The sequence below is a fragment of the Sebastes umbrosus genome, chromosome 3, assembly GCF_015220745.1.
Source record: "Sebastes umbrosus isolate fSebUmb1 chromosome 3, fSebUmb1.pri, whole genome shotgun sequence".
Lineage (NCBI taxonomy): Eukaryota > Metazoa > Chordata > Actinopteri > Perciformes > Sebastidae > Sebastes > Sebastes umbrosus.
The window spans coordinates 17,479,291-17,506,204 of record NC_051271.1 but is presented as its reverse complement, the minus strand read 5'-3'; the positions used below and the strand labels follow the sequence as shown (position 1 = coordinate 17,506,204).

General features: G+C 38.7%; 2 protein-coding genes and 1 long non-coding RNA gene across 4 annotated transcripts; 2 read left to right on the top strand and 1 right to left on the bottom strand.

The window, feature by feature from the left end:
- Positions 1–715: 715 nt before the first annotated feature.
- LOC119485144 (bifunctional apoptosis regulator-like) lies at positions 716–10,308 on the bottom strand. The gene is made up of 9 exons (XM_037764498.1): positions 10,107–10,308; positions 8,103–8,403; positions 6,678–6,776; positions 6,230–6,323; positions 4,991–5,163; positions 4,615–4,759; positions 4,016–4,195; positions 3,127–3,323; positions 716–2,048 (listed from the first exon to the last, which is right to left on the bottom strand). Exons 2-9 carry the CDS (start codon positions 8,393–8,395, stop codon positions 1,856–1,858), a joined length of 1,374 nt encoding a protein of 457 aa, XP_037620426.1. The 5' UTR covers positions 8,396–8,403; positions 10,107–10,308; the 3' UTR covers positions 716–1,855.
- A 2,914-nt stretch (positions 10,309–13,222) lies between these two features.
- On the top strand, positions 13,223–13,679 carry LOC119485148. Its single transcript, XR_005206196.1, has 2 exons — positions 13,223–13,363; positions 13,639–13,679. It is a non-coding gene; the product is annotated as an uncharacterized LOC119485148 (long non-coding RNA).
- A 191-nt stretch (positions 13,680–13,870) lies between these two features.
- Positions 13,871–26,023, top strand: LOC119485142 (zinc finger protein 33A-like). Of its 2 annotated transcripts, XM_037764493.1 has the most exons (12): positions 13,871–14,058; positions 16,329–16,503; positions 16,613–17,046; positions 17,681–17,876; positions 18,234–18,286; positions 20,527–20,692; positions 20,783–20,875; positions 21,920–21,994; positions 22,093–22,179; positions 22,499–22,552; positions 23,658–23,900; positions 24,872–26,023. In XM_037764493.1, exons 1-12 carry the CDS (start codon positions 14,050–14,052, stop codon positions 25,654–25,656), a joined length of 2,370 nt encoding a protein of 789 aa, XP_037620421.1. In that variant the 5' UTR covers positions 13,871–14,049; the 3' UTR covers positions 25,657–26,023. The 2 variants fall into 2 exon arrangements, with proteins under 2 accessions (XP_037620421.1, XP_037620422.1); XM_037764494.1 differs by lacking the exon at positions 13,871–14,058 and having other exon boundaries at positions 16,370–16,490.
- The last annotated feature ends 891 nt before the right edge of the window (positions 26,024–26,914 follow it).

Sequence of the window (26,914 nt, the reverse complement as noted above, 5' to 3'; positions counted from 1 at the left end):
TATTTATTGGCATCATTTGGCAAAAAATCCTTGGTAACCTTTCAGCATATTATTTAATATATATATATATATAAATAGAGAAAAAATATATATATATATATTTATATATATTATTTTTTGTTCTATATATATATATATATATAATTTTTCTATATATATATTTATATTTTTTATATATATAAATATATATTTATATATATATAAATATATATATATATTGTTTAATTTAGTCTGTTTTAGTCATTATATTACATATAATTTGCCTTTTTATTTGTTTTTTTATTACACCTGCAGTTGGCAGAATATTTTTGGCATCATTTGACAAAAAATCCTTGGTAACCTTTCAGCATATTGTAATTCAAGTGCTCTGAGAGATAACTAGATTTCTGCACCTCCTCATAGCTCTGTCTTCAAGCTTTAAAAAAATCTAGCCCATGACGGAAGACTTTGGTCAATCACAGGTCATTTCAGAGAGAGCGTTCCTATTGGCTGTGCTCCGGCTGATGTGCGGTGCTTGGTATTTCCTCAGCTGATCTCAACATGGCTGCCAGGTCACAAACTTATTTGAGAAGTCAGGATTTTTTCATTTCTATTTCTGCAGTTCAGATCATCACATCCCGACTGAAACTGTCCTTATAAACATAATTATCCTAATTACATTTAAATTGCTCAGCAATTACTCCGTCATAAAAAAAAGAAAATCCCCACAACAGGATATTATTAAAAATCTTTATTTTTCCTTTGTCATTATAGAACATTTAAGAACAAAATCACAGTGTAGAACTTTTAAGTGCAAATGAACAATGTAAAAAATAAAAAGGTCTTTGATTAGCTCTACTCACTCATCACATGGAAACATACAATATACTGCGAACAAAATGTTTCTGAAGAATAAAAAAAAAAAAGGTGCAGCACAATATTTGTCAGCAGTACCAGCAAATAAAACCTGCTATGAACAGTTCCTCCATAAAATCCTAAAAATGAAAAAAGATCTGTATCAGCATCTCAAATTCTGTTAAGAACACATTTTATTTCAAATCTAAGTGCCAACATGAATTGTGAAATGAACGCTTGGAATTCCTGCAACGAGCTTCAGGGTTGAACATTTGTTCATAAAGTTTTGTTTTCCTTTCAATCAACTATGGGTTCCCATCGGGCTGCAATACTGCAAACCTCAACATTTGACACATTTCACAATCACCAAACCTTGTAGAGTGAGTTTTCAGACAGCTGTGTGGCACCAGGATCGCAGTCAAAGCCAGAACCGCACTGAAGATTTCAAGAACGCATAGAAGTTCATGCAGAATAAGGGGTTTATATACACGTATAATACTGCTTCATTCAAACTGATACTTTTAAAGCAGCAGTTGTCCAATGGTTGTGGATTACATGTCATAAAAACATTTAATAATAGAATCAATGCTTGTTTTGTTCCACCTTCAGCCATCTCAGTGCTACAAAGCGATCAGAAAACTCCTCATGAGGCCAGTCTTCACTACCACCGATGTTAGAACATGACTTATCATCAGCATAACTGCCCTCTAGACCATTTAGGCAATGTGGTTTGTGAATGCACTGTGCACGCAGAGAGAGCACTCTCTCCTAATCAATAACATCACAGATATTTCACTGTTTATTCTCCTACAATAGCTCAAACCCTCTCTTGTTCCACATGGCAACCATGCAGCAGAGAGACAAGACTGGAAGCCAGAAAACTTCCTTTCCAACAGCAAGTAAGCCAGTCTCATGTGAGCATACTGCTGAAAATAAACTCCTCTTCAGCAACTGGATTTCTGGCTGTTTTATTTGCTGTGAACTGTGCGGCATTATTTGGGCACTGACTGCATGCAAATTGTTACAGTGCCTGTGTTTCTGGGTGCATTAGCTGCTGCACCACCATGTCTATATTAATGATGGGGCTGAAGTAGAGAGCCCAGTAGAAGAGGCAGTTGCACACGAACTGAGGGACAAAAGGCCACAGGAGGGCGAAGGCAAACCCCTGAGATAACATCTTCCACATGTGGTTCCACATCTTGCGCGGCAGAGACCTGTGAGAAAGTGGAAGATACAAGTTAATGCATGTAGCCTTCTCCACCACAGGAACTGACCAACCTGTAACTTAACATGTAGCTTAAAAGAACAGTGTGTAGGATCTGGCGGTATCTAGCGGTGAGGTGACGAGATTACAACCAACTGAAGCCTCTCCCGTGTGCCAAGAGTGTTAGAGAGCTACGGTGGCCGACGCGTAAATGTAAATGATCCTCTCTAGAGCCAGTTGTTGTAAGAGTAGAGTGCTTCGAGTGTGTGTATACGTGGGAAGTGAGTGGTGAGGCCAGAGAGAGAGAGAGCGGCAGCGACGGGAGCGAGTAATGTTATCGACTACGGACCAAGCCTGTAGAAACATGGCTGACTGCGTGAAGAGGTATGTAGATATAAACGTCTCCTTCTATGGTAACGAAAACACAACGATTCTTATTATCAGGTGATTGTTCACTAATGAAAACATACTTATTAATATTATATGCCATTTCTGCCAATAGATCCCTTAATTGTTTCACACTGATCCTTTAATTTGACAATTACATTTCCCAGTAATGTTTAAGTAGTGTAGGAATTTTCAAATACATGCAACATTTCTAGCTGTGAAAATAGCAAGAAAAGCAAGTAAGCGCAACCAAACGCTACATCGCTATATTTTATTTTCTCTTGAAAAAAACTAAAATTACCGCCTCGCCTTTGTATGCCTCTGCCAACCAGTCAAGTTGCAGTTTACATCCATGTCTTTCCTAAATGTCATCACTTCATCATTTTATCCTGTTAGACATTTGTGTGAAATCATAATTAGCACATTCCTAGTGGACCTTTGTGCCAAATTTGAAGAAATACTCTCAAGGTGTTCCTGAGATATTGCGTTCACAAGAATGGGTTGGATGTACGATGGACGGTAGGACGAACAACCGGAAAACATAATGCCTCCGGACCATGGCAGTCACCGGCACGGAGGCATAAAAAAAAAAAAGCTTAGAAATGACTGGTCTGCATCCCACAGTAAAATTTATTTAAAAACAGAAAGAAAGTAAAAGAAAAACCCAGAAAGATGGCACCTGGCCTCCCCCCTGGTTATACCTGATCCTGGCTCTTGTCCAGAGTCTCCACAGGGCACAGCCCTCCAGCACAGACAGCAGCATGGCGTTAACAATGATGAAGCGAGACGTCCAGTAGTGGATGGCCAGCCAGTCCCAAGCAAACTCTGCTATCAGCTGGTATGGAAGCAGGAGGTACTTCACAAGAAACTCTGCCCACTGTCGCCAACTGGGCTCCAACTAACAAACACGGGAACATCACAGAAAACAAAAGATGATGGTTGAGAGGTGGTTTTATGAATATAAGATGAGTACAAGTTATTTTTCACAGTAAGATCGACCATCACTGTCATACAAAGAACATTTGGTAACCTCAATAGTTACAGTATATTTATATGCAACTTATCAATCAGATGTTTCATTAAGGTAATTATAGTTGTGATATTTTAGTCTGAATAAGGTTAGTACCACTTATTACTGTTAGCATGACGCCTATTTCAAATTGGGCCAAATATTCTAATGTTATTCTTTTATTTTACAGTGTGTGATCATGGATCCATCACCTCTGTTTGCCTACATAATAAAAGTTTTAAGGGCCTGTAGGCCTCAAGACCGGTCCTGATATGGGGAGGGGCTCATTAGGAGTGATGGCTGACACCTGGGTCACCTATATATACACATGTGGTGCCTGAGCAGTCCGTTTCTCTCTCCTCTCTAGGTTAGGTTGCTATATTTTTGTTTTCTTAGACCTCTACATGTTCACACATCCACATATTACTGATGAACTGACTGCATACTTAATTTAGTTTCCTTAAATAAATGTATTTTACTTTAAAGAGTCATATGTGCTCCCCGTATTTTGTCTTTCCTGCAGAGCCGGGTCCTGACACGATGAACCGAGAGAAAGACACACGCAGTCTGTAAAGTGTCACCTGTGCGTTGAGGAAGCTGCTCTCCATTGACTGGCCGATGTGTGTGATGGCCGGACAGCAGGTGTGCAGGAAGGGCAGGAAGGTTTCCGAGTAGTCGAACAAATACAAGTAGAAGAGAGTGAGCCGAGGGGAGCGCTTCAGTGCGTACAGCAGGAACAGGGACTTCCCTGCATTAGTAGCCTGGCAGAAAGAGAAAGAAATACAAGTATACAGAGGAAGTATAAGAAATATGACAAACACTATTTGGAGACTCGCATCTTAAAATCCCAATAATAGAGCTTAAATGAAGGGAATGTTGTATAACACTAAAGCAAAGGTCAAATCCTTGAATATACATTAATTGCATGCTACTGTAGTGGAGGTGGAAGCAAAACAAGATCTTTTACACAAACTTGCTCAGAGCTACAATCACTTCCGATATAGCAACTTCATGTTTACTCAGCTAAAGATGCAAAGAAGTACTGGAAGTACTACCAGCATGGGAACTACAACAGGACAAATACTTGCAAACCAAAGACGCAACATACAGTACGCTGAAAAGGCTAATAATCAGTGGTTTTGTCATGGTATGATCTGGAGCAGAAAGGACTCTTTGTTACCTTGTACTCCCAGAGGTTGTGCGGAGGTTTGACCCCCAGGGCTTTAACTCTGTCCAGTTCAGCCAGAACAGCCCGTCGGTGACTCTGATTTTCGATGCTGTAAGGAGGTTTTAACAACTCTTCGTCCCCCAGCATCAACAGTAGCCTAAAATAAAGGAATCCAACACCACATGGCATAAACATAATGATCCGCAACATGAGTTTCTGTGTCTGTGAAAGTCTAAACCTCAATAGAAAACAATGTACTACAGTTCAAAGATGACAATATGTTGAATAAATATGGCTCTATTTTGTAGGCTATAATATGTCCACATTTCAAATTCAGGACAAGGAGAGCAAACAGAAATTGTGCTGAAATAAAATGTAATTTTTCTACCTCCCATTGACGTTCTCCTGCTGGAAGGGTTCCCTGTAAAGCTGGGCCCAGGGCCCCAAGAGTTCCAGCCAGGACACGACTTCCTCCGTCGTCCAGTGAGACACTGGTTTACTGATCAGCAGGTCATGCTGCTCCACCACACCGCTGCTCCAGTGGTACACCAGCACCATCGCCTAGAAACACATAGATATTAACAAAAAAAAAAGGTACAGTGAACACTCGTTTATATCCTGCTTATACAACAGCAGGATGAATTATACATTATATTTAGATGCAAATAAAAGATGTAGTTCCCAAAGCTGTTGTTGGTGAGGAGTTTGGGATTAACAGGTTTACATGGTGGCTGGAGTCCCTCATAGGCCAGACTGGTGCCAACTAATCAACAGTTCAATGCTCTGGTTTAGCCTTCATGTGATCCAGTTACTGTGTCTTGCATAAATCAACCATTGCCACTAGAGTTCACTATAGGTGTTTGACACCTGCAGCAGCATGATTAATCAACTAAAAATATACATTTGCTCTTAAATTTTAGTAAGATTTGATAAAATGTGTTACTTATCACATCTTTATAAACAATTAAATACTCATTTTCATTTGCAGTTATGAGAATTTATTGCTTAACGTGCAGATTCATAGACCAAGCTCTGTAAGGCTGTGGTTGGCAAAACCCATATTTTTTGTGTCATTTGGTAAAGTTGGAAGAGCAAGATCACTTCTAAACAAAAAAAAAATTTAAACATTGATTAAACTGAAGCTCCATGTCCACTTGAAATGATAATAGTATTTTAATCCTGGGACTTATTTTCCTATTTTTTTCCCAGCATGATGACGGATTTTGATAACGAATCTCAGTTTCCATGGAATATTATGTTCCAGTACACAAAGAAAACACAAGTTCAAAAGCATCCAAAACAAACTGCTGCTTTGCACACAGGCCCTGGCCCCCTTTCCTAAATTCTACAATGATATTCATTATGAAGTAGGGTCAAAAACAGGACCATGCTCTCATCTGTTTACATGCTGCCAGCAGCCCACACACACACACACACAGACACACACACATTTACTGCCACGTTGCAAGACACACAGTTACGTTGCTCCCAAGTGCCACATGGACAAAATAAACATGATCTGTCCACATGATATGAACACTGACCTCTTCACCCACTACTGTGATAACCTTTAAATATTAACCACCACTGTTTTTTTTTGTTTTTTTTACTGCCGTTGTGTACTTACAGCCACACATGTGAGTGCAGTCAGGACTCCAGAGAAGAAGAAGCCTGTTCCTTTGTGTTGGTGTGTCCTGGATCTACCCAAGTTGTCACCATACCTAAAAAACATGTAGATATCTGCTTCAGACCACAAACAGTATTGAATAAGAGAAAGCAGAAGAGACAGACACAAGGCAAGTTCATGGGGATAATATCATTATTGTCAAAGGGATCTCTGTTATACTTGCATTGTGGGTAATATATGCACCAGGTTTTGACAAGGAAGGACAAAAAAGACAGCATCTCAGGTTCTGCTGTGTCCATTGTGATCCTTTCGGTTTTAATCCATCCATCGTGAGTCTCAGTGAGTGCAGTGTTAAATCAGTGGAGTACTCTTTTCAGGATATACTAAGACACACTGTTCAAAAGCATTACACCAAAAACGGCTTGCATCATAGATTATACTGTACTACCTCTGGAAGGCCAGCAGGCTCCGGGAGATTTTGGGGTTTTCCTGAATCTCTGCTCTCCTCCGCTGAACGACCTCACTGAACAGCTTGTCAGTTGCATCCCTAGAGAGGAAAGCAGTAAGTTAACAGCAAGAGGTGGTGAAGTAATGGTTATGTTTTTGGGGTTTTTCTTTAGCATCAACTAACGTAGCTCATGCTTCAAGGCCACGTTGAGGAAAATGTGTGTGATTCTGCTTCGTGCCGTTTGAAACAGTTAAATGAAACTCTTAAACATCCGGAAAGTGGGACAATTTACACCCTAATCAAGTCTTTCTCTTTCCCAGACTAAAACAGTGTGTGTTATATGCATCAGTAACAGTTTACAAAGATAATCCCAACTCCTCCACTCTCATACTGTTGTATAGATTTTTAGCCGTATTAATTTTTCCCGAATTCTTTGGTGATACAGTATTTGTGTCTGATGACAACAGCTTGCTTCCTCTTACTTATTACATTAAAAAAGGAAATACATTTTCAACAAACGCATGTTTTTGCTTCACTGATTGATTGAAGTAGCTGTGGGTGGTAATTTCTAACACTGACTCCATACATTTTTGTACATACTTCCATAAGTTTCTTTTCTTCCATAGGCCTTTACACACCGAATAAACAACAGGAAAATGCAAAATACTCGCCTGCAAATATTATATGTTAGGGCTGGGCAATATGACGATATATATCGTCAAAATGATATAGAAATGTCTATCATATACTGTGTATGTTTCTATATATTGTTTCAAACAGGATATAGGCTAGGCCAATATTTATTTCTTTTTTCTCTATAATTTCACTTAAAACTGTTATGTTCATTTTGCACTCAAGCTCTTAAAATGAGAAAATACTAAGGGCTTTTCATTTGTCAAGTATTAAATTCTCACAGGAGTATCAAAAAATAGGCTTCACTGTGTGGTTATTTCATACAGACTATTTCTTTATTGAATTACCAGAAAACGTGTTATAGTGTGCTATATTGTGATATATATATATATATATATATATATATATATATATATATATATTGTGTGATATATATATATATATATATATATTGTGTGATATATATATATATATATATATATATATATATATATATATATATATATGTCTCTTTTTTCGACGCCTAATATTTGCATTATGCATGAAAGTACTCAAGACAAAAACAACAGTTCGATAAAATATATTGAGGTGTGAATTCATCACACTAAATAAACTCAATTCATGGGGTGTATTTGAACCACACCTGTCACACAGATACACACATGTTTTTTGTCTTTAGAAGTTGTCAGTAGGTCTCTGTTCTCTACTGTGCTACTGTGAGAGAAATGTGAATACTGTGGTCAGAAAATCAAACATGCATTCCCTGATATGGTGTGGCTGTGAAAAGCATACCTCAGCAGTATGTTGATTTTAGGAAAGCCTTCCCACTTCTCCCGGCACTCTGGGCACTCATTCTTGTGAGAGGACTCCCACCACAGAGCCAGACAGTGGCGGCAAAAGTTATGGCCGCAGGTCAAGGTGGTGGGGTTCACTAAGATGTCGTAGCAACAGTGGCACGAGAACTCATGTTCTGAGATGTCGGTGGCGGAGGGCTTCGACTGAGGACACTCAGATAAGTGAGGGGCATCCTCCATTGATGCTCCCAGACCGTCATCTAATGAATCCAATTCCATCTGGTGCAACATGTCCAAGTCTGAAGAAGAGGAGAAACAAGGTTACAAAAGAAGAACTATGTGGATAAAAGTTTAAATTTTAAAATACAGTCTCTAAAAGCTTCTCAGAGACAACTTTCAATTCAAAGGACTGTCCCAGTGTTTTATCCAATTTACTACAATTCACATATATTGAACATCACAACTAAACCATGATGTTGAGTTTTTTATAATGATTATTTAATGTATTTTTCCAGGAGTGCATTGGCTTTCAGTCATCTCCTAACAATATGATAATATTAGCAAACTCTTGAGTTGCGTGAATCCATCACAGTGAAAATCAAGTCTGCATTATATTTTATCGCTGAGGTAATGATAGATATGATAATGATAATGATAATGATAGACATATTTGCCCACTCACATGTTGATAAGAGTATTAAATACTTGACAAATCTCCATTTAATGTCCCTTTTGAACAGATATAAAAATGTGTGATTAGTTTGCGATTAATCGTGATTGACTATGGACAATCATACGATTGAATATTTCAATCGATTGACAGCCATAACTTGTATTGCTTTGATTACTGTAAAACATTCAGCAACAACTATTTAAATTAATACATGTTGCAAATTATCCTTAGGGTTTCTTGGATATCCAGTACACATTTCAACCCAATCCAGTGGAAAAATAAGCAATTGGTGAGGCTTATAATACACAAACTTCCGAAATAACAGCAGAGCAACAGGATTTGCAAGGTCCCATGAATGTAATAGACGTTTTCACATGATTTTTTCCCCAAGAAAATCCATTCATCCAGTTGGTATGGAATGACCCATTTGAGAAGTTGGAACCATGAAGTATGACAAATGACAAACTATTATCTTACAATTAAAAGCTTCATATGTTTTCTGTGCAAAAATCTGACTTTGTAAAGCTGTCATATAAATGTAATGTTCCTTCCTGCAGCTGTCAGACTCCATAACCAGCACTGCTCCCAGTAGACCACTTACACATACACACCAAAAACTGACAATAACCTGATATTTTCAGGTGGAATTTCATTTCATTATCACTGTGCAATATCATTTTCCACTTGTGCAATTTTGTAAATAATCTGTTTATTGTCAATACTGTATATAATGCTCCTATTTTTATACTTCCTTCTATTTAAATGGTTTGTTATACTTTGTTTAGCTCTTTTTTTACTATGTTAGCTGATGCATCTTGTTTTGTGCACTATCCCCTTTGCTGCTGCAGGACTAATAAAGGAATATCTTATCTTATCTTATCTCAATGGAGTAAAAAGTACAACATTTCACTCTGAAATGTAGTGGAGAAGAAGTAGAAAGAAAAGACTCAAATTAAGTACAAGTACCTCCTAATTGTACTTGATTAAATGCACTTAACGTGAGTTACATGCCACCTCTTTAAACACCAAACAGTGAGCTGATCATCATCAAACCATGAGACAGAAAGAAAGCCTTCATTTACACACTGACATCTTACATAGCTACCGTTACTCTGCTAACAACCAGCGTTAACTTGAGCTATCACATCCAGATCTGTACTCGTTAGCTCATTACTAACATGATCTAGGTCAGCAACAACAACAGGTACTGCTCTGTGAAGCAGAAAGAAACAGTTTCCTGGTATAACAGTTTGAGCTTTAAGACTGATATGCTAGCTAGTTAGCCAGCTAGCTAGCGTTAGCATAACAATCAGTAGCTGACAGGATTACCTCGTCTCAGGAGTGGCCTCGGCTGGAGGAGGATGACATAATAGCTGGTTAAAATAACTCAATGTGTGCTTATCGTTAGTTAACCCTGAGTGAAACCGCCCACGGAGGAGAGATGTAGCTCTGCTGGAGTAGCTGTCGCCATGGTTCCGGTGTCACTGCTGCTGTGGAAGTGGAGAGCGCACACATCCGGGTACCTGTTAACAGTCGTCATTGGTGATGTGTCGCTCACGAACGAGCCAGTTCAAAGAACCGGCTCTTTTAAGTGAACGATAAGAGCCGGCTCCCGTCCAAGAGTTTTTATTTAATTAATTCAAGGCAGAATGATAGGACGATCAGAGCACTCCATGCACTGACTGTGACTGAATGAAATTTCACCTGAAAGTATTGCACAGTATGAATTGAAGTTACACCTGAGTAGTACTGATATTGCACAGTCAGTGTACAGTATTGTGCAGTTATTGTCATTTTTTGGTGTGTCTACTGGGAGAAGTGCTGGTTGTGGAGTCTGGCAGCTGCAGGAAGGAAGGACCTGCGATAGTAGCATAAAAAAGTAGAATAAAAGTAGCATAAAAATTGAACAAGTACCTCAAATGTGTACTTAAATACTTAAGGCTATACGTTCAACCACTGCTGTAAATACAGTGGTCTCTTCTGCACATGTACAGCCAACGTGTAAGTTAATAGGTTACTGTTTTGTTATTATCGTGGTCAGGAAAACTTCATACTTCAGTCCAGAATCTGATCTGAACTTTGAACTGAAGCATTTATGAAATCAGCTGGTTTTACAACATCACCTAGGAAGACTACAGACGACACCTTCCTCTGTCCTCTTCTCTCAGAAACGAAGCAGCATGTCAAATTACGGTATTCTGGAAATTATAAGGTTTAGTATATTTATATTGAATAATTTAAGTGATATATGTGCACACATACTAATCATAGGTCAAAACAGCGCTAAATTTGGCTGAATTATAAAAGGCAGAGGTGGTAAAACGAAAGAGGTCTTGGTGAGCTGAGCCAAATGATCTGGCTCACTAAAAAGAACCGGAATTCCCATCACTACTGGTCACACGCTCAGCTGACCTATCCCTGCAGCTGGACTAGAGAGAAGAGGACAGAGGAAGGTGTCGTCTGTAGTCTTCCTCGGTGATGTTGTAAAAAACAGCTGATTTCAGAAATGCTTCAGTTCAAAGTTCAGATCAGATTCTGGACTGAAGTATGAAGTTTTCCTGGCCACGATAATAACAAAACAGTAACCTACTGCTACTACAAGTTGGCTCTGTATGTGCAGAAGAGACCACTGTATTTACAGCAGTGGTGGAACCTAGCCTTAAGTACTTAAGTACACATTTGAGGTACATTTTTATGCTACTTTTATTCTACTTTGTTATGCTACTATCGCAGGTCAATTCCTTCCTGCAGCTGCCAGACTCCACAACCAGCACTTCTCCCAGTAGACCACTTACACACCAAAAACTGACAATAACTACACTATACTGTACAATGACTGTGCAATATCAGTACTACTCAGGAGTGACTTTAATTTATACTGTGCAATACTTTCAGGTGAAATTCCATTCCAATCACTGTGCAAAATCAAATTTCCACTTGTACACTTGTGTAAATATCTGTTTTTTGTCAATACTGTATATATTGTTCCTATTTTTATATTTCCTTCTATTTAAATTGTTCATATTTTATATGTCTGTCTACCTTTGTTTTGCTTCTTTTTTTTTTTTTTTTTACTGTGTTGTATCTTGCTTTTTGTTTTTACTGATGCATCTTGTTTTTGCACTATCCCCTTTGCTGCTGTACACTACAAATGTCCCCACTGTGGGACTAATAAAGGCATATATTATCTTATCCTATCTTTATTCTTCTACTCCACTACATTTTGGAGGTCAATATTGCACTTTTTACTCCATTCACACGACATTTATTTTGACTACTACACATATCTACTTTAATTATTCTGCAGATTCAGATTAATAATTCAAAACTCACAAGCTTCCCAGCAGCAAAATTAGCCCCACATTGACCACCTTCTATGGCAGCCTCTACCATCAGTTTATGAATGTGTATGTGAATGGGTGAATGTTGACTTTTTCACTTTACCATTGTCACTTTACTTTTATGTACTTCTACTGTACTTGTACTTTCACTATACTTGTATATACTTTTTACTACATTCCTGTCTACACCTCTGTATATGTATATATATGTATATATACATATATATTTAGTACTTCTCATTATTACATACTACATTCCTGTTTACACCTCTATATTACTTCTCATCATGCATATACATACTACTTTCTGTTTACATTCAGTTAACTGCACTATACCTGCCTTAGATTATAATTTTACTTTGACTTGTGTGATTTTTATATATATACATATATATATATGTATATATATATATATATGTATATATATCCTGTACAGTATATACAGTATACACGATCAGCCATGACATTAGGACAGCATGGGCACCCTGACCGGTCTGCAGCTATACGCAGCCCCATACGCAACAAACTGTGTTTGTACTATGTTCGGACACCTTTTTATCAGAACCAGCATTAACTTTTTCAGTTATTTGAGCTACAGTAGCTCTTCTATTGGATCAGACAACACGGGCCAGCCTTCGCTCCCCACGTGCATCAATGAGCCTTGGGTCTGACCCTGTCGCCGGTTCACTGGTTTTCCTTCCTTGGACCTCTTTTGGTAGGTCCTGACCACTGCAGACCGGGAACATCCCACAAGAGCTGCAGTTTTGGAGATGCTCTGACCCAGTTGTCTAGCCATCACAATTTGGCAATTCTGTCGCTGTTACAACCAATTTCTGATTCTTACAAACAGTCCCTTTAACTGTTTATAATTTATACAATCAAAATCACATTTCTTTTGGTATTTTTAAGTTAAACTTTACCTATTTTTTTTTTTTTTTTTACAGTATATACAGATAAGTAAAGTAAAGTTAAGATAAAATAGAAAGACATTGCAGTTAACCTTCCTGTTGTCCTCGGGTCAAATTTGACCCGTTTTCAAACTTCATCACATCACAAACATGGGTTTCTTTCATCTGATTGCCCCAAAATAACATGGATGAAAGTAATTCATAATTTCTTGGGGGGGGTTCATATACTCAAAAAGGAGGTATAATTTCATGTAAATGAAGTTTATTGACCATGAATTACAGAAAAAAGTAATGTAAAACTTGTGGTAATGAGTTGGAATGAAGTTGGCTTAAAAAGGTGTCATTATGTGCTGCCATTGAAAATGTTTTTTATATTATAATATTTATTATATTCTGACTAAACTTTGACATATACCCATCTGTGATAATCCATCAATATTATGTTCCACTGATAGTAAAAAATAATTAAAAATTGAAGTTGTTTTTTTTACTCAAATTAGGTGTAATTTCATGGAAATAATGTTTATTAACCATAAATCCCCCGCCCCCCCAAAAAAAAAGTGTAAAACTTTGTGGTAATGAGTTGGAACGAGGTTGGCTAAAAAAAAAAAGTGTAAGACAGAATTAGGTGATAATTTATAGTTTATGTTTTATATAAACCGTCAAACCAGACCAAAAGTTGCACAGTCGACGGGAAGACAATAGGAGGGTTAAACAAAATATAAATACAAATTTATATTATATATATATATATTTACATGTCATACTCAGTACCATCCAGTAGGTGTCAGTATGAGCCTTCCAGACTCCGACCTGCCACCACCACGGATGACAACCTCTGTTACAAAAAACACACGAAGAAGAAGTGGTGTCGCAACCAGCTAGCAGCAGGCTAGTTCAGACAGCAGCAGGCTAGTTGATGACAGGCTGCTGTCATCCTCACTAACGCAGCAGCGTAGCTTCACTCACTCTTCACCCTGGCTTTCTTATGACATCCTTCAAACCCGGCGCCCACATCGCATTATGTTTGAGGTAACGTAGACAACTTGTCTGCTGTTATGGTGCAGCTAACTGCCTCTTTGCTGGATGTAGCTTGTGGTAGGTAACTAGCTAGTAGAGGTGGATGGTGGATGCAGCTGGTTAACCTGCTATCAGATGAGTCAGAAGTAACTGTTCTGTGTGGGTCGACTGAGGTAAACATTGGTTTATATATTAACCTCATGTCGCTCCTAAATTAAACAATAGCTTCTCATTTAGTCAGAATAGCTTGTGTGCTAGCTGGTTAGCTGGTGACGTTTGTTATTAAACAATCATTCAGTAACAGATCAAAGTTATCCAGGGAGATGACTGATGCACTTCTTCTGACTCTCAGGCTTGTTAGATGTCCCAAGAGTTGGTGAAGAAAACATCATACATAACTCACTGTGTCAATGATAATGCTGGCTAGCGTCACAAAACATATAATATGCATAACATAAGTTTATTTACTGTATTGCCTGCTGTAACATTATTGTCAAAGTGGTGCACAAAACGCCTCATTTCTTATATAAATATGTGTTTCTGCAACTATACAGGCATTTTTAAGTCCAGCAATGAAATTTTGGATTTATGTTGAAATTTGCAGTGCAATTTTTGATATATATTTATTTATATATATGCAATGTTTGATAAATATATATATCAAACATTGCATATATATATATATATATATATATATATATAAATATATAAATAAATATATCTATATATAGATAAATATATCTATATATAGATATATTTATATAAATATAGTGTTATTACCTATCTTGATTCAAGGTGTTTATTGTCACATACAAGTACAATCGTGTGAAATGCTTTTTGCTGGGAAGCTCCATTAAAAATAATAAGTTATATTACAATTATAAAAGGAAATACTTTGTACAAGGCATATTAAGAACATATACATATCAGGAAGTATGAATGTACTGTACATATATAAGAAATACTTTGTACAAGGCATATTAAGAACATATACATATCAGGAAGTATGAATGTACTGTACATATATAAGAAATACTTTGTACAAGGCATATTAAGAACATATACAGGCATATTAAGAACATATACATTAAGAACATATACATATCAGTAAGTATGAATGTACATATATAATAAATACTTTGTACAAGGGATATTAAGAACATATACATTAAGAACATATACAGTATATACAGTATAAGACATATGATTGAGGTACTTTTTGTGTGAGAAGGTGTTGTATGAATTATCTATTTAAAAGTCTGACGGTCCGGGGGAAAAACTGTTCCTCAGTGTGCTGTAGAGAGTCCTGGGGGTCTTGTATCTTCTATCAGAGGGCAGGAGCGAGAACAGGCTGTTGTGTTGTGTGTGTTGTCCTTAATGACCCTCAGGGACTTCCTGAGGCACCGCTGGGTGTACAGTTCTTGCAGGCTGGGCAGCTCGCACCCAGTGATGTGTTGACAAAAAATAATTACTCAATAATTGGATTTAATAAAATTTATGAAGCATTTTATGGGCTCAAACACCAACCAGACCTTTTCCCAAACCAAGGTGTCCGAACACACAGTGCATCGCAGTTTGTTGCATATGGGGCTGCGTAGCCGCAGACCGGTCAGGGGGCCCATGCTGACCTAATGTCATGGCTGATCGGTGTATACAGAATTTAGAAATCTTTGTTCTGCAGTGGAGGGGTACATCTGCTCAACACTCAGTACAATTTTATGGTACGTGTACTTTCCTGGAGTATTCACATGTAATGTTACTTTTTTATTTTTATAAAACATATCTGTTGTACCCTTAACTGCATACTTTGCAGATTCAGATTTTACATCCAAAACCTATAATACATTTATAAAATATGACGCATAATTATAGATTAAACTATCCAACATTATATAAAGTAATTAACAGCTCCACCTTGACTAGCTGCAACATTTAAAATGATGCAAATTAATGTAATTTTTACAAGTCGTCTGAATGTTTTGGTATTGTTTTAATTAATACACATTTTGATTTACAGTAAAAAAAAAAAACTGGATTGATGGATGTCTGATGAAGTTCAGAAGAGTTTGGTTTTATTTTCACTGTATTTATATATTCAGAAAATTAATGCAAAATGTGTTTAAACAGCTTTCAGAATTATTTCTGCCGGAGGAATCTTGTATTATTGTATAGTATTTTCCCTTAATTACAACTGCAGTAAACTTAAAGGTTTCTGAGGTTTGTTACTGTATGCCTTGCATTCATTAATCACTGAGTGTGTCTCTGTCTTTATGTCTTAATAGGATCCTGAACTCCAAGATCCATTGTCACTGAGTCTAAATGAAAACTACGATGACCAGAATTCGCCATGTCATGATTCAAAAAAAGCACCAGCAAGCCCCGACTATAATTGTGAGACACCGGAGATTCAAGTAATTATCAAAGAGGAAGAGGAAGGCTGGACTGTGAGTGAAAATCGTGAGTGGAAAATCTTAAATATCCGCATCACCTTACTAGATGACATACACAGAAATGACTCGATCATGGTTTTTCACATTGTTGTTTTGGTTTGTAATGTTAAACACAGATGAGAGCTTCAGCTCAGAGGGAGAAAAGGAGGATACTTCCATGCACTCTTGTCATCCCGACCTGGAGAGCTCCATTTCATACGAAGTAAAGAGGCAGCAGGGAGTGTATTTGGTGGAGAGATGTTCGGAGGAGTCTGCAGGCCCCGCTCTCTACGGGCAGAGCTCCTCTGCCAGAGAGGGGCGGCAGAGACACATGCTCATGGACTCGGATGAGAAACCTAAGATTTCCTGTATACGTGGAAATGTGACTGTGCATCAGTGCAATAACACAAGAGAGAAACCCTTCTCCTGCCCTGTAAGCGAGACGACACCCAGCCACAAAGGGAGCATGAAATCCCATCAGAGAACACATGCAGGGGATGAGGGTTACAGTCAAAGCACATCTTTCACAACAGAAGCAGAAGAGACCAAAAGATCAGCACCTTACCAAACAGTATGTACATTTATATATATTTTTTGGTAGAAATTTGTGATATAACATTATGCAAACATTAGTAATACAAAAAGAATAATCTCTCTCATGTATTAGTGGTTTCATATGGTCAACATCAGCTTGCTTATTTGTTAAATTAATGTTTAGAAAATATCCTAAACAACCTCTAATACCACTACTGACATTGCTAAATGTGTTATGCTTTTGCCTGCTGGTTTCAGACTCCAAATTGTCCACAAATGGAGCGGAACAGGTAGCTTTTCATGGCAATTTCAGGAACATTGATTATAATACTGATCACATCTCAGGGACTTGGGCCTCCTCCATTAATGTTTTTGACTGTTAAGAGAATTTGGTGAATCCGACTTGTACGAACAATCCTCACAGTGAAAAAGTAAGAGAGGTTTAGGATAAGAATCCGAAAATGTTTTTGCATGAGGCCCTATTTATGAAATAATAAAACTGCAAATTGTAGTTTAATTTAAGTATCAAACAAAGTTGGGTTTGAGATTTTTTTTTTATTTTTTTTTTATCTCTATGCATTCCAGCCAAATGAGAGAAATGTCCAAATCGGGTGTCACTACTTCTCTGCAGAAAATGAATGCCTTGTTTTCACACTATGTTCTGTATTCAGGATTCACCTGAACGTGCGGCCCTGATGTCTCATGGACTCAAGATGACATCTGCAAACTTAGAGGACCAAACGCTACATTTGACTGTCAGACTGCAGGCAGGGGAGGAGGAGGAGGAGGAGGTGGAACAAGAGGAACAAGATGAAGAAATTAGTGGTTTAATCAACTCTGACGGAGAAGTGGTTGAATGGGATGCAGGTAAGTGATTCATAACAGCACAGCTTGTTGTTTCAGTTTCCCACATGAGTTTATTTGGTAAAGCACATTTTAAGTAGCTGTTTGGCAACCACATATATTTAACTATTTCCAAAACAAGACCCTTTTAAATTCATGAAAACTCCATTGTAAAGAGCCTTAGTTATTTTGTTTTCTGTTCTGTTCATCATTTGTTCACGTTTGCAGTTTATTTATAACTCACAACATTAGTACTGCCTTTATTTTGAATGTAGAATGCAGCCATTTATGTTAGGCCTGAATGCATTAACTACAGTTTGAATATCAGTTGTCATGTCCGGTATCTCTTGAAGCTGAGCTAACTGTCTTGTTTTTTTACAGGAGACAGTCCTGACAGAGGCTCTGATTGCAGAGAAAGTCCTCAGCCTAGCAAGGTAATTTGTCTTAAGACACAATTTATCAATTTTGTGATACAAAGGCAGATATAAGGTCTGGCCCCTTCAAATCTCTTGAAACCTCTGATTATATATAATATAATATAATTGAACAGTACCACATATATAAGCTCCAGAATGACAATAAAGTTGATTAAACATGCGCCCTGCAAAACCGGACGGAAATGGAATTTTGCAATGCAACTTCTCCAATTTGAGAAAATGGAAAGCTAGAAATGACTATATGAAAATGTCTTGGAAATCAAAGGGTATTATTGTACACCAGAAATATAATCCACTTGTTAAATGAACTGTCATAGGTGTTCCCCAAATTTTATTTCTGACTGATGTCCATGCAGAGGGTGCCTGCTAAAAGTAGTGCTTTGTTTGGGGATAAAGGAGGGTTGAAATCTGCTAAAGCTGGGCATGCACTGTATGATTTTAGTCAGTTTCTTGGCCCGAATTTTGAGCCGCCCGACTCATTTCAGAGTCGGACCAAATTTCAGCTTTATTGGGCGTTGTTTGCCGTGCAGTGTGCAGGGGGGACCGAGGACCGATTAACTCCACAGGCTCTCGCACAGTTGAAGCAGAGCCTCGAGCCATTTCCTTCCGTCAGTGCCTTTTTTCTAGTTTTCTTTTTTTACAGTAATCAGAGCGTAGCTATCAAGATACAGATATAGTAAAACGTAGCTAGCTTGCCTCCAGTTCTCTCTGCAAAATGGACAAGCCATACTGTCCACGTCTTCCTAGTCACTTGCAAGTCCATATACGCCGGCGCCTCTTGTCTTTAGATGTTTCAATAGACAGGATGGAACAGATGATCAAGGCAGCACGTTTCTGCCTTGCTAGAATTGTGACCCGCACAGACCTCTGCCAGCAAACAAGCTTTACCTGCCAGGGAGCTTTCAGACGAATCTTTATTGACAACTGTTAACAGCCAAAATGGTCTGCAGCGGCTAACAGATTGTACAGTGTGAGCACATAAATCATGAGCTTTGGATTTACATCGCGAACGATGTACTCGTACAGTAGGAGTAGGAATTACTCAACAACATTTCTAAAATCGTACAGTGTATGCCCAACTTAAAGCCAGTTTTACTTCCTGTGCTTTGGTTAACGTTCTTTCTCAAACAGAGAATGGGGGTGTGGTGAATAGTCAGGCGTAATTCATTACCATGGCAACCATCATTACCATGGTTTTTCAACCCAGTTTAAATTAAACCAATTTAGATGAATTTTCTGTTTATCAGACCACAAATGAGACAAGAAATACCTTGTGATTGACAGGTCGCTACCATGGCGTTGTCCGGTCTGGGAGTTGTCCGTGTTTTCGTTGGTCAGTGACTACGTCCACTTCTTATATACAGTCTATGGTCTCACTGTAGGGTAGATAAATAGACAAAAAGGAAAAATGACTTGACTGCCACAGAATAGTTTGGATTATATTCTATAACTACTACTATAAAAATGCATTTTATCTTTACCCTGCTTCGGTATTTTTCAACCTGGATCCTATTTCCCCATGTTTTCGTGTCTAAGTGACTAATGGGGACAACAATTTTTGAAATTGGTCCAGTCCTGAGAGATAACGCTGTAACAGGCTGCTGCTAAACTGGCTGCATTGTGATCATATCGGGCATATCTAAAAGTGTTTGTTTCTACCACTGACAGGCTCAGATTGTTATTATAAGTGTCTGAAAACATTATGGGAGAAACTACAGAGAAACGAAATGTTTTTTTTTTTTTGTTTTTTTACCTTTCACTTGATCCGGTCTGTTTGTTAATGTGTGTGTCTCGCTGTGAGAAGTCTCATTGTGAAATCTTGTGTCACACCCACATTGTGCATATCAGATAAATATTCAGCCATGACACTGATAATCTTTTAGATAACACTAAGCTACACTTTCTGTACTCCAACACAACAAACTCTGACAACACCGGCACTCCTCTCCCCACTCTCACTCACATTTCCACCTTTATTTCTCTGTAGGGTCATTTCCATAATGTTGTTGGACACTTATGATAACAATCTGAGCCTGTCAGTAGCAAAAACAAACACTTTAAGTGGACGTAAGTGACGGTGCGCAATTGCCCGATATGATCACTCCAGCGTTCTCCCTCAATACCGGACTAAATTCAAAAATTGTTGTCCCCATTAGTCACTTAGACACAAAAACATGGTATACACCCTCCCTGGGTGACAGTGTGTTTCTGATGGTTTCTAATGATTATGATCGCAGGGTGTCGTCCCGTCCGAGTCTCAGCTGCAAGGCCAAAACCAGAGAGACAGCAGTAGTCCAACGCTCATCATGGAAGTTGTGTCTGTGGGGGAAGATGAAGAAAGGGAAGAAGGGGAGGAAAAAGAGAGAGTAGTAAAGATGGCAGCTGTCTCGCCCTTATATCGTGGTAAACGCAAGTCAAACGAACAATGAAAAGCGTACAGGTTGTAAATAATAGTTATGACTCATCATTATCTTTTGCACACAATGTTACCAGGAAAGAGACACAGAAGGAAGAAGAAGGTTCCAGAAATAACAGTGGTGTCGCTGGACGTCTCAGACACGGAGAAGGAAGTTCCTGCAAGTCCTGGTGAGATGAGATGATCTTTATTATTATTATACACATTCTCAATATTGATTTAAAGGAACAGTGTGAAGCATTTCAGGATGTATTAACAGAAATGGAATATAATATTCACAACTATATTTTCATTAGTGTATAATCACCTGAAACTAAGAATTGTTGTGTTTTTGTTAACTTAGAATCAGTCCGCCATGTCGCTACGCCATGTTTCTACAGTAGCCCAGAACGTATAAACCAAACACTGGCTCCAGAGAGAGACTTTCACATTTTTACGTTACCTGAAGGCCACCGTAGTTCTCCGACACGCTAGTGAAACTGTGGTATCGTGAGCCGCAGAGTGCAAAACCGCTGTACAGCCGTCTGACTTCCGTTGCTCGTAAAGTAGTGTTATTATGGGAAGGATGGCCTCTGAGCGAGGCGAACGGTGTTACCATGGTTTTGGAAAGGGAGGAGTGAGCCGAGGGGTACACAGTTTGTTGGAACCACACCACTAGATGCCGCCAAATCCTACACACACACTGTACCTTAAAGGTCCAGTGTGTAGGATCTGGCGGTAACATGAATGGCCCTCTTTAGAGCCAGTTGGAGCAGAGCCACTGCGTAGAGTGTGTACGTGAGAAGTGAGTGGTGAAGCAAGAGCAAGAGAGTGGCGGTGATGGCAGCGAGCAACATTATCGACTCCGGCCCAAGCAGGAAAAGTTAACGGAGTTTGGTTTGTTTGTTCTGGGCTACTGTAGAAACATGGCGGTGCAACATGGTGGACTCCGCTAAGAGGACCCGCTCCCTAAGTAGATATGAAGGGCTCATTCTAAGCTAACGAAAACACAACGATTCTTATTATCAAGTGATTATACACTAAAGAAAACATACTTATTAATATAGTATTCTATTTCTGCCAATAGATCCCCCTAAATGTTACACACTGTTCCTTTAAGTAGCACATGTGGAGGATTCAGAGGTGTCATAATAAGAGTTGGGTGGATTGTTGATATAATAACTGTTTCTTTCCACATGGGAATACGTTCTTACTGCCTTTCTTTTGTTACAAAGTAAAACGACGGGGCAGAAGAAAGGTTTCAAAAGCTCCAGTGTTGTCTGGTGAAGACCTCGAGGCAAAGCCAGGAAGTGAGTGATTTTCATGTCCATTAAATTTATGTCCATGCTTCTGAAATGATCATTTTGAATATTATTATTTTCTTATAATAAGTCTTTTTATCTTATAGTGTCAAGGCGCACCCAAAGAAAGAGAAATGTTCCAATCATCGTGGAATCAGAAGAATTAACCTCCAAAACTGTCCGCCGGGTTGCTGGTAAGAAGAAGAAGAAAATATACGGTTGGGTATCGTTTTGATTATGTTGACTCTGAATCCATTGATTCTGATTCATTGCATATTATTTGATCAAGAAAACTAAAATATGTCTAGTTCTTTTAGTATTAGTAGGTCTACTACAAACTTTATTTTCTCTGACTGAGGAGCTGATTTGAGAAAAACACTTCCTAACAAATTCACAAAAAATATGAATCTAATTTTGAACAAGTTCTCGATACCCAACCCATTTTCATACGACAGTTTAACATCAGTTTTATGTTTTAGACTAAAGCAATAACCTTTTTTTTCCTTTTACCAGCAAAGCGACCTTACAAAAGAAGGAAAGATACCAAACTATCTGCTGTTTCTTCTGGTAAGTGCAAATAAAATGGTCCAAGAATTTATATCCAGCGTGGTTGTTGTGCAGCTGCAGCTAATCCTTTGCCATGATCTTTGGTTTGTCAAAGGAAAGAAAGGGTGGCTGTGTTTTGAATTGTCTTAAGTTATCCTATACCATGTTACCCCACGGCTAGCTCAGTTTCACCAGTGTGTTAACTGGTAATGTAGGGCATAGTTAAAGTGCTTCTGCATGGCTGCTTGCAGTTAAATAAACCTGGTGCTGTGATGGATACATCGTTGATAGGAACTATTATTTTAATGTACACCTGCCTATAAGTATAGATGTTGGACTTTTTCCAGTGTTCTCTGAAGCACTCATCAAGATAGATTTCAGAACAAGAACACAAAGCGTCTCTGATGATCATCACCAGTTGCAGTTCCACTCCACCCTGTTTCACCTACCGGAAGACATGCCGATGTGTACCATCTACAAAAGTGATTGATTTAGGTCATAGGTGTTTCTTAAAAAAATGGGAAAAATGTTATTTATTGTTTTTGGAATGTTTTTTATCACTGAGGGATAGTCATATGATTATCTTTTTTAATTTGTTCATTTAAAATCTTAAAACTTGTGTGTGCACACAAAGGAAACATCAGCTATGAAAAAGAATAAACTGCCGCTGTAACACGCATTGCAACATCAACATAAAGACGTCTCTTTATACATCCATGGCTATGGACTTATTGGCATTTACAGTCCAAAATGGCAGCAGCGCTACCGCAGCGCCATCTAGCAGCTGTTGTCAACAAAGCACCAGTTCCATCTTTTTGCTTCTATACTCTTTGATATCCACATCTGCAGATCTAAAATGCTGCTGTTATTATTTTCCTTTATTATATGTGACACAGTTTGAGTTTGTGATTGAGTGTTAAGCACCTAAAAAGAAAAAGAATACTTGAAGAACGGAGCAAGTTGACAAGAGTTACTGCAACAAGCAAATTAAGACTATTAACACAGAAAGTGGTTGGTATGTATGTATGTATGTGATTGGGCTTTGATAAGTCTATAAACTGGGTTAGGGTTAGCTGTAAGCATTAAATTAACAGCCTAACGTTGTAATCTCACTGTCCCCACATAGGGAAAAAGCGCCCTGGCAGAAAGATGGTCCGTGTTCCAATAGAAATCCCTCCTGAGCTCCTGAAGAAGCCCAAAGAAAAGATGGAGTACCACTGCTCAGTGTGTGGCAAAGAATTCCCTCATGCCTACAAACTAGAGAGGCACGGGCTGATACACACCGGAGAGAAACCTTACTGCTGCTCCATCTGTGGTCGGGGTTTCAACCAGAAGGGAAATCTCAAAACACACTTCAAAGTCCACTTAGGTGAGAGCTGTTACAGTACAGTATGAGTGCCTAGATTAATTCAAAAACTATCATTTGAAACAATATACACCATGACCATGCCCAATAAACATTAATGATTCATCAGTCGAGGAGGCCCTAATTCAAGCCTCAAGTTGCCAGTCGAATAATTGGCCTTTTTCCTACTGCATCATTGTACACAGAGCAATGCAGAAAGACCAGCATGGCTGTCTACAAAGTTTTTCAAATCTTGTCCTGTCTCCAAATTACCTAACTGTGATGGTGATGGAAAAGGAAGGCAGAGCAATACATATCATATTTGAAGAATCTGACCTGGCATTGACATGCGCCCTGGGTGATCAGATCACAAGTGGACAGCTTTAAGTACGTCTGTTCACACCTGGCATTAGAATGCGTCTCCAGTGACCACTTGTGATCCGATCTCACTTCCCCGCTCTATATGCAAATAAACACGTAGTAAACACAGGGCTGATACAGCAGATGTTGCGATGTGATATTACAGGAATGTCAGTAGTAATATCCAACATGTTTGTAATTTTATTTACATAAAAATATAAGGTTATTGTCTACCGGGGACCTCCATGCCTCCGACAGCGCCCCCTTTGCCAGGAGACAGTGGGCTACAGAGCTTCAGAGAGCCCTGGATGAGAGCGAGTGGGTGGGCGGGCAGGTGTCAGTTCCGTGCAAAGCACCGGAACAAAAACACTGACGCATCACTGACAGCAGGCAGCAATGCACCCCCTAAATGTTACACATTGGTTCTTTAAGGAATAACTAAATAAATATGTTGATGCCAGGTCTGAACAGGGCCAAAGTCAACTTGGAAAAACTAAATTGATTTCAGTACAGTAATATATGCCTGCCTGGCTCAATGTAAACCATAAGTGAAGTAAAACTGAAGTCCTAAACAATGCAAAGAGTGTTATACTTGAATAGCAAAACATGATATGTCTCTCTTTGTGTCTGTGAAGGTCGTAAGGGCGCTGTGGATTTTGACGACGAGGTGAATCCCATAGCGTCAGAACTCTCCGAATACTTGAAGACTCTGCCAGGGGAGTCCAGGATCAGATCATCCCTCCGTTGCCTGGAATGTGGCGAAGAATGTGAGAATCATGCAGCTTTACAAGCACACCACATCACCACGCACACAGAAACCGCTGGTGAATCAGACGCAGTTGAGCAGAGTGCGTCGCAGCTTCTCATCTGCCGCCGCTGCGGCATAAAGTTCAATGACAAAGAAAAGCTGGAAGAACATATGAAAACCCACATCAAGGCGAAGCCCTACTCGTGTCCTGACTGTGGCAAGAGGTTCATCAATGAAAGCTACATACAAATTCACCAGCGCATCCATACTGGGGAGAAACCGTTCCTCTGCTCCCAGTGCGGCAGAGGTTTCCACACGGCTTCCTCTCTCAAGCTGCATGAGATGCAGCACACCGGGGAGAGGCCGTTTGCATGTCTCATCTGTGGGAAGACGTTTCGAATAAACTCGTACCTAACAGCACATTACCAGACCCACATTAAAGAGAGACCTTTCATGTGTAGTGTCTGTGGGAAAGGCTACTCCAGAGCTGAGGAACTGAAGGTGCACCACAGGCTTCACACCGGAGAGAGACCCTACGAGTGTGGAGAGTGTGGGAAGAGCTTCATTTACCGTCAGGGTCTGCGGCAGCATCAGCGCACACATGCTGGAAAACGCATCGGCCCAACTAGACAGCTCGGTAGACCGAAGCAGCAGGCCAGGCTGGACATCTAACAGTCGATCTATTGATGAATTTTTTGTTGTGTTTGAAGATATTACAGTAAATTGCGCTTCTTTCCTGCTCTCCTTCCTTCCATTCTTCCCACCTACAGTAGAGACGATTACCGTGTCTGAAAATATGCGCTACAGCGTCGTGTGGGTTGCCAAATATAATTTGGAACCTTACCTTTTCATCTTTCTTGTAATCATGTTTTGTACCCATGTGTTTATGTTTACTCATCCCTAGTAGCCCATCTGTACAATTTGAGTGCCTTTGTATCATGCATGCCAAATACTTATACTTAATGTTAAAAAAAATATGCACAATATCCTTGTTATTTTAAAATCCATGTCGATGGAATACAGAAATTTTTCAGAAATATGTCTGTTTTTTTCTTCATTCAAAATAATGTATCTTTACAGTAATACGGATTCTCCACAATCAGCTTAGTGACCTGCTTATCATAGCAGAACATACTGCACCAAAACTCCACCAATCATATATGGATGCCTAACTAATTTTAAATCTAGCCAAAAAAGTGTTCATATCAAACCCTCATCCATTCTTGAAAGATGGTTGTTCTGCAGCTGAGTATATTTCAAACAAATTCTCATATTTTTGCTATTTCTGGTGTGTGCAGTGAGCAGTCAGAAATGATTTACCCCCTTGGATTTTCTTTACATTCTTTATCTTGTATTACCTTATTTAACTACAGCGGATGCAATTAGCTGTTTCAAAAAAAGACTACATTGTCAAAGTGAAAACAAATCTTTAAAATACTGATATAAATGAAGTACAAAACAAAATAATTGAGTACAGAAGGATTCACTCCCATCACATCTGCAATTTCCACCCCATCTTCTCTTATTGACAAACCAGCTGTTTGATTCTCCAGATAAAATGGTGTTCACCTTGGTCTATGCCTTTGAATACTCACAGGTGATCTGAAAAACTGTTGGCTTTGTCATCATTTATTTTGTAGATTTGTTTTTTAGTTTGAGTCTTTGTCTAGATCAGGGGTCAGCAACCTTTACTATCAAAAGAGACATTTTAAGCACAAAAAAAAAAATCTGTCTGGAGCCGCAAAACATTTGAGCATTGTGATGAAGGTAACACAGTTTATAGACTAAGAATATAGTATATGAGTCTAATGCAGTGAGGGCCAAAGTGCAAATGTACTACAGAGTATTAGGGCCACAATGAGGGAAAAAACATCTGAGATTTACAGAATAGAGTCAGACTATTACGAGAATAAAGTCATAACTTCACGAG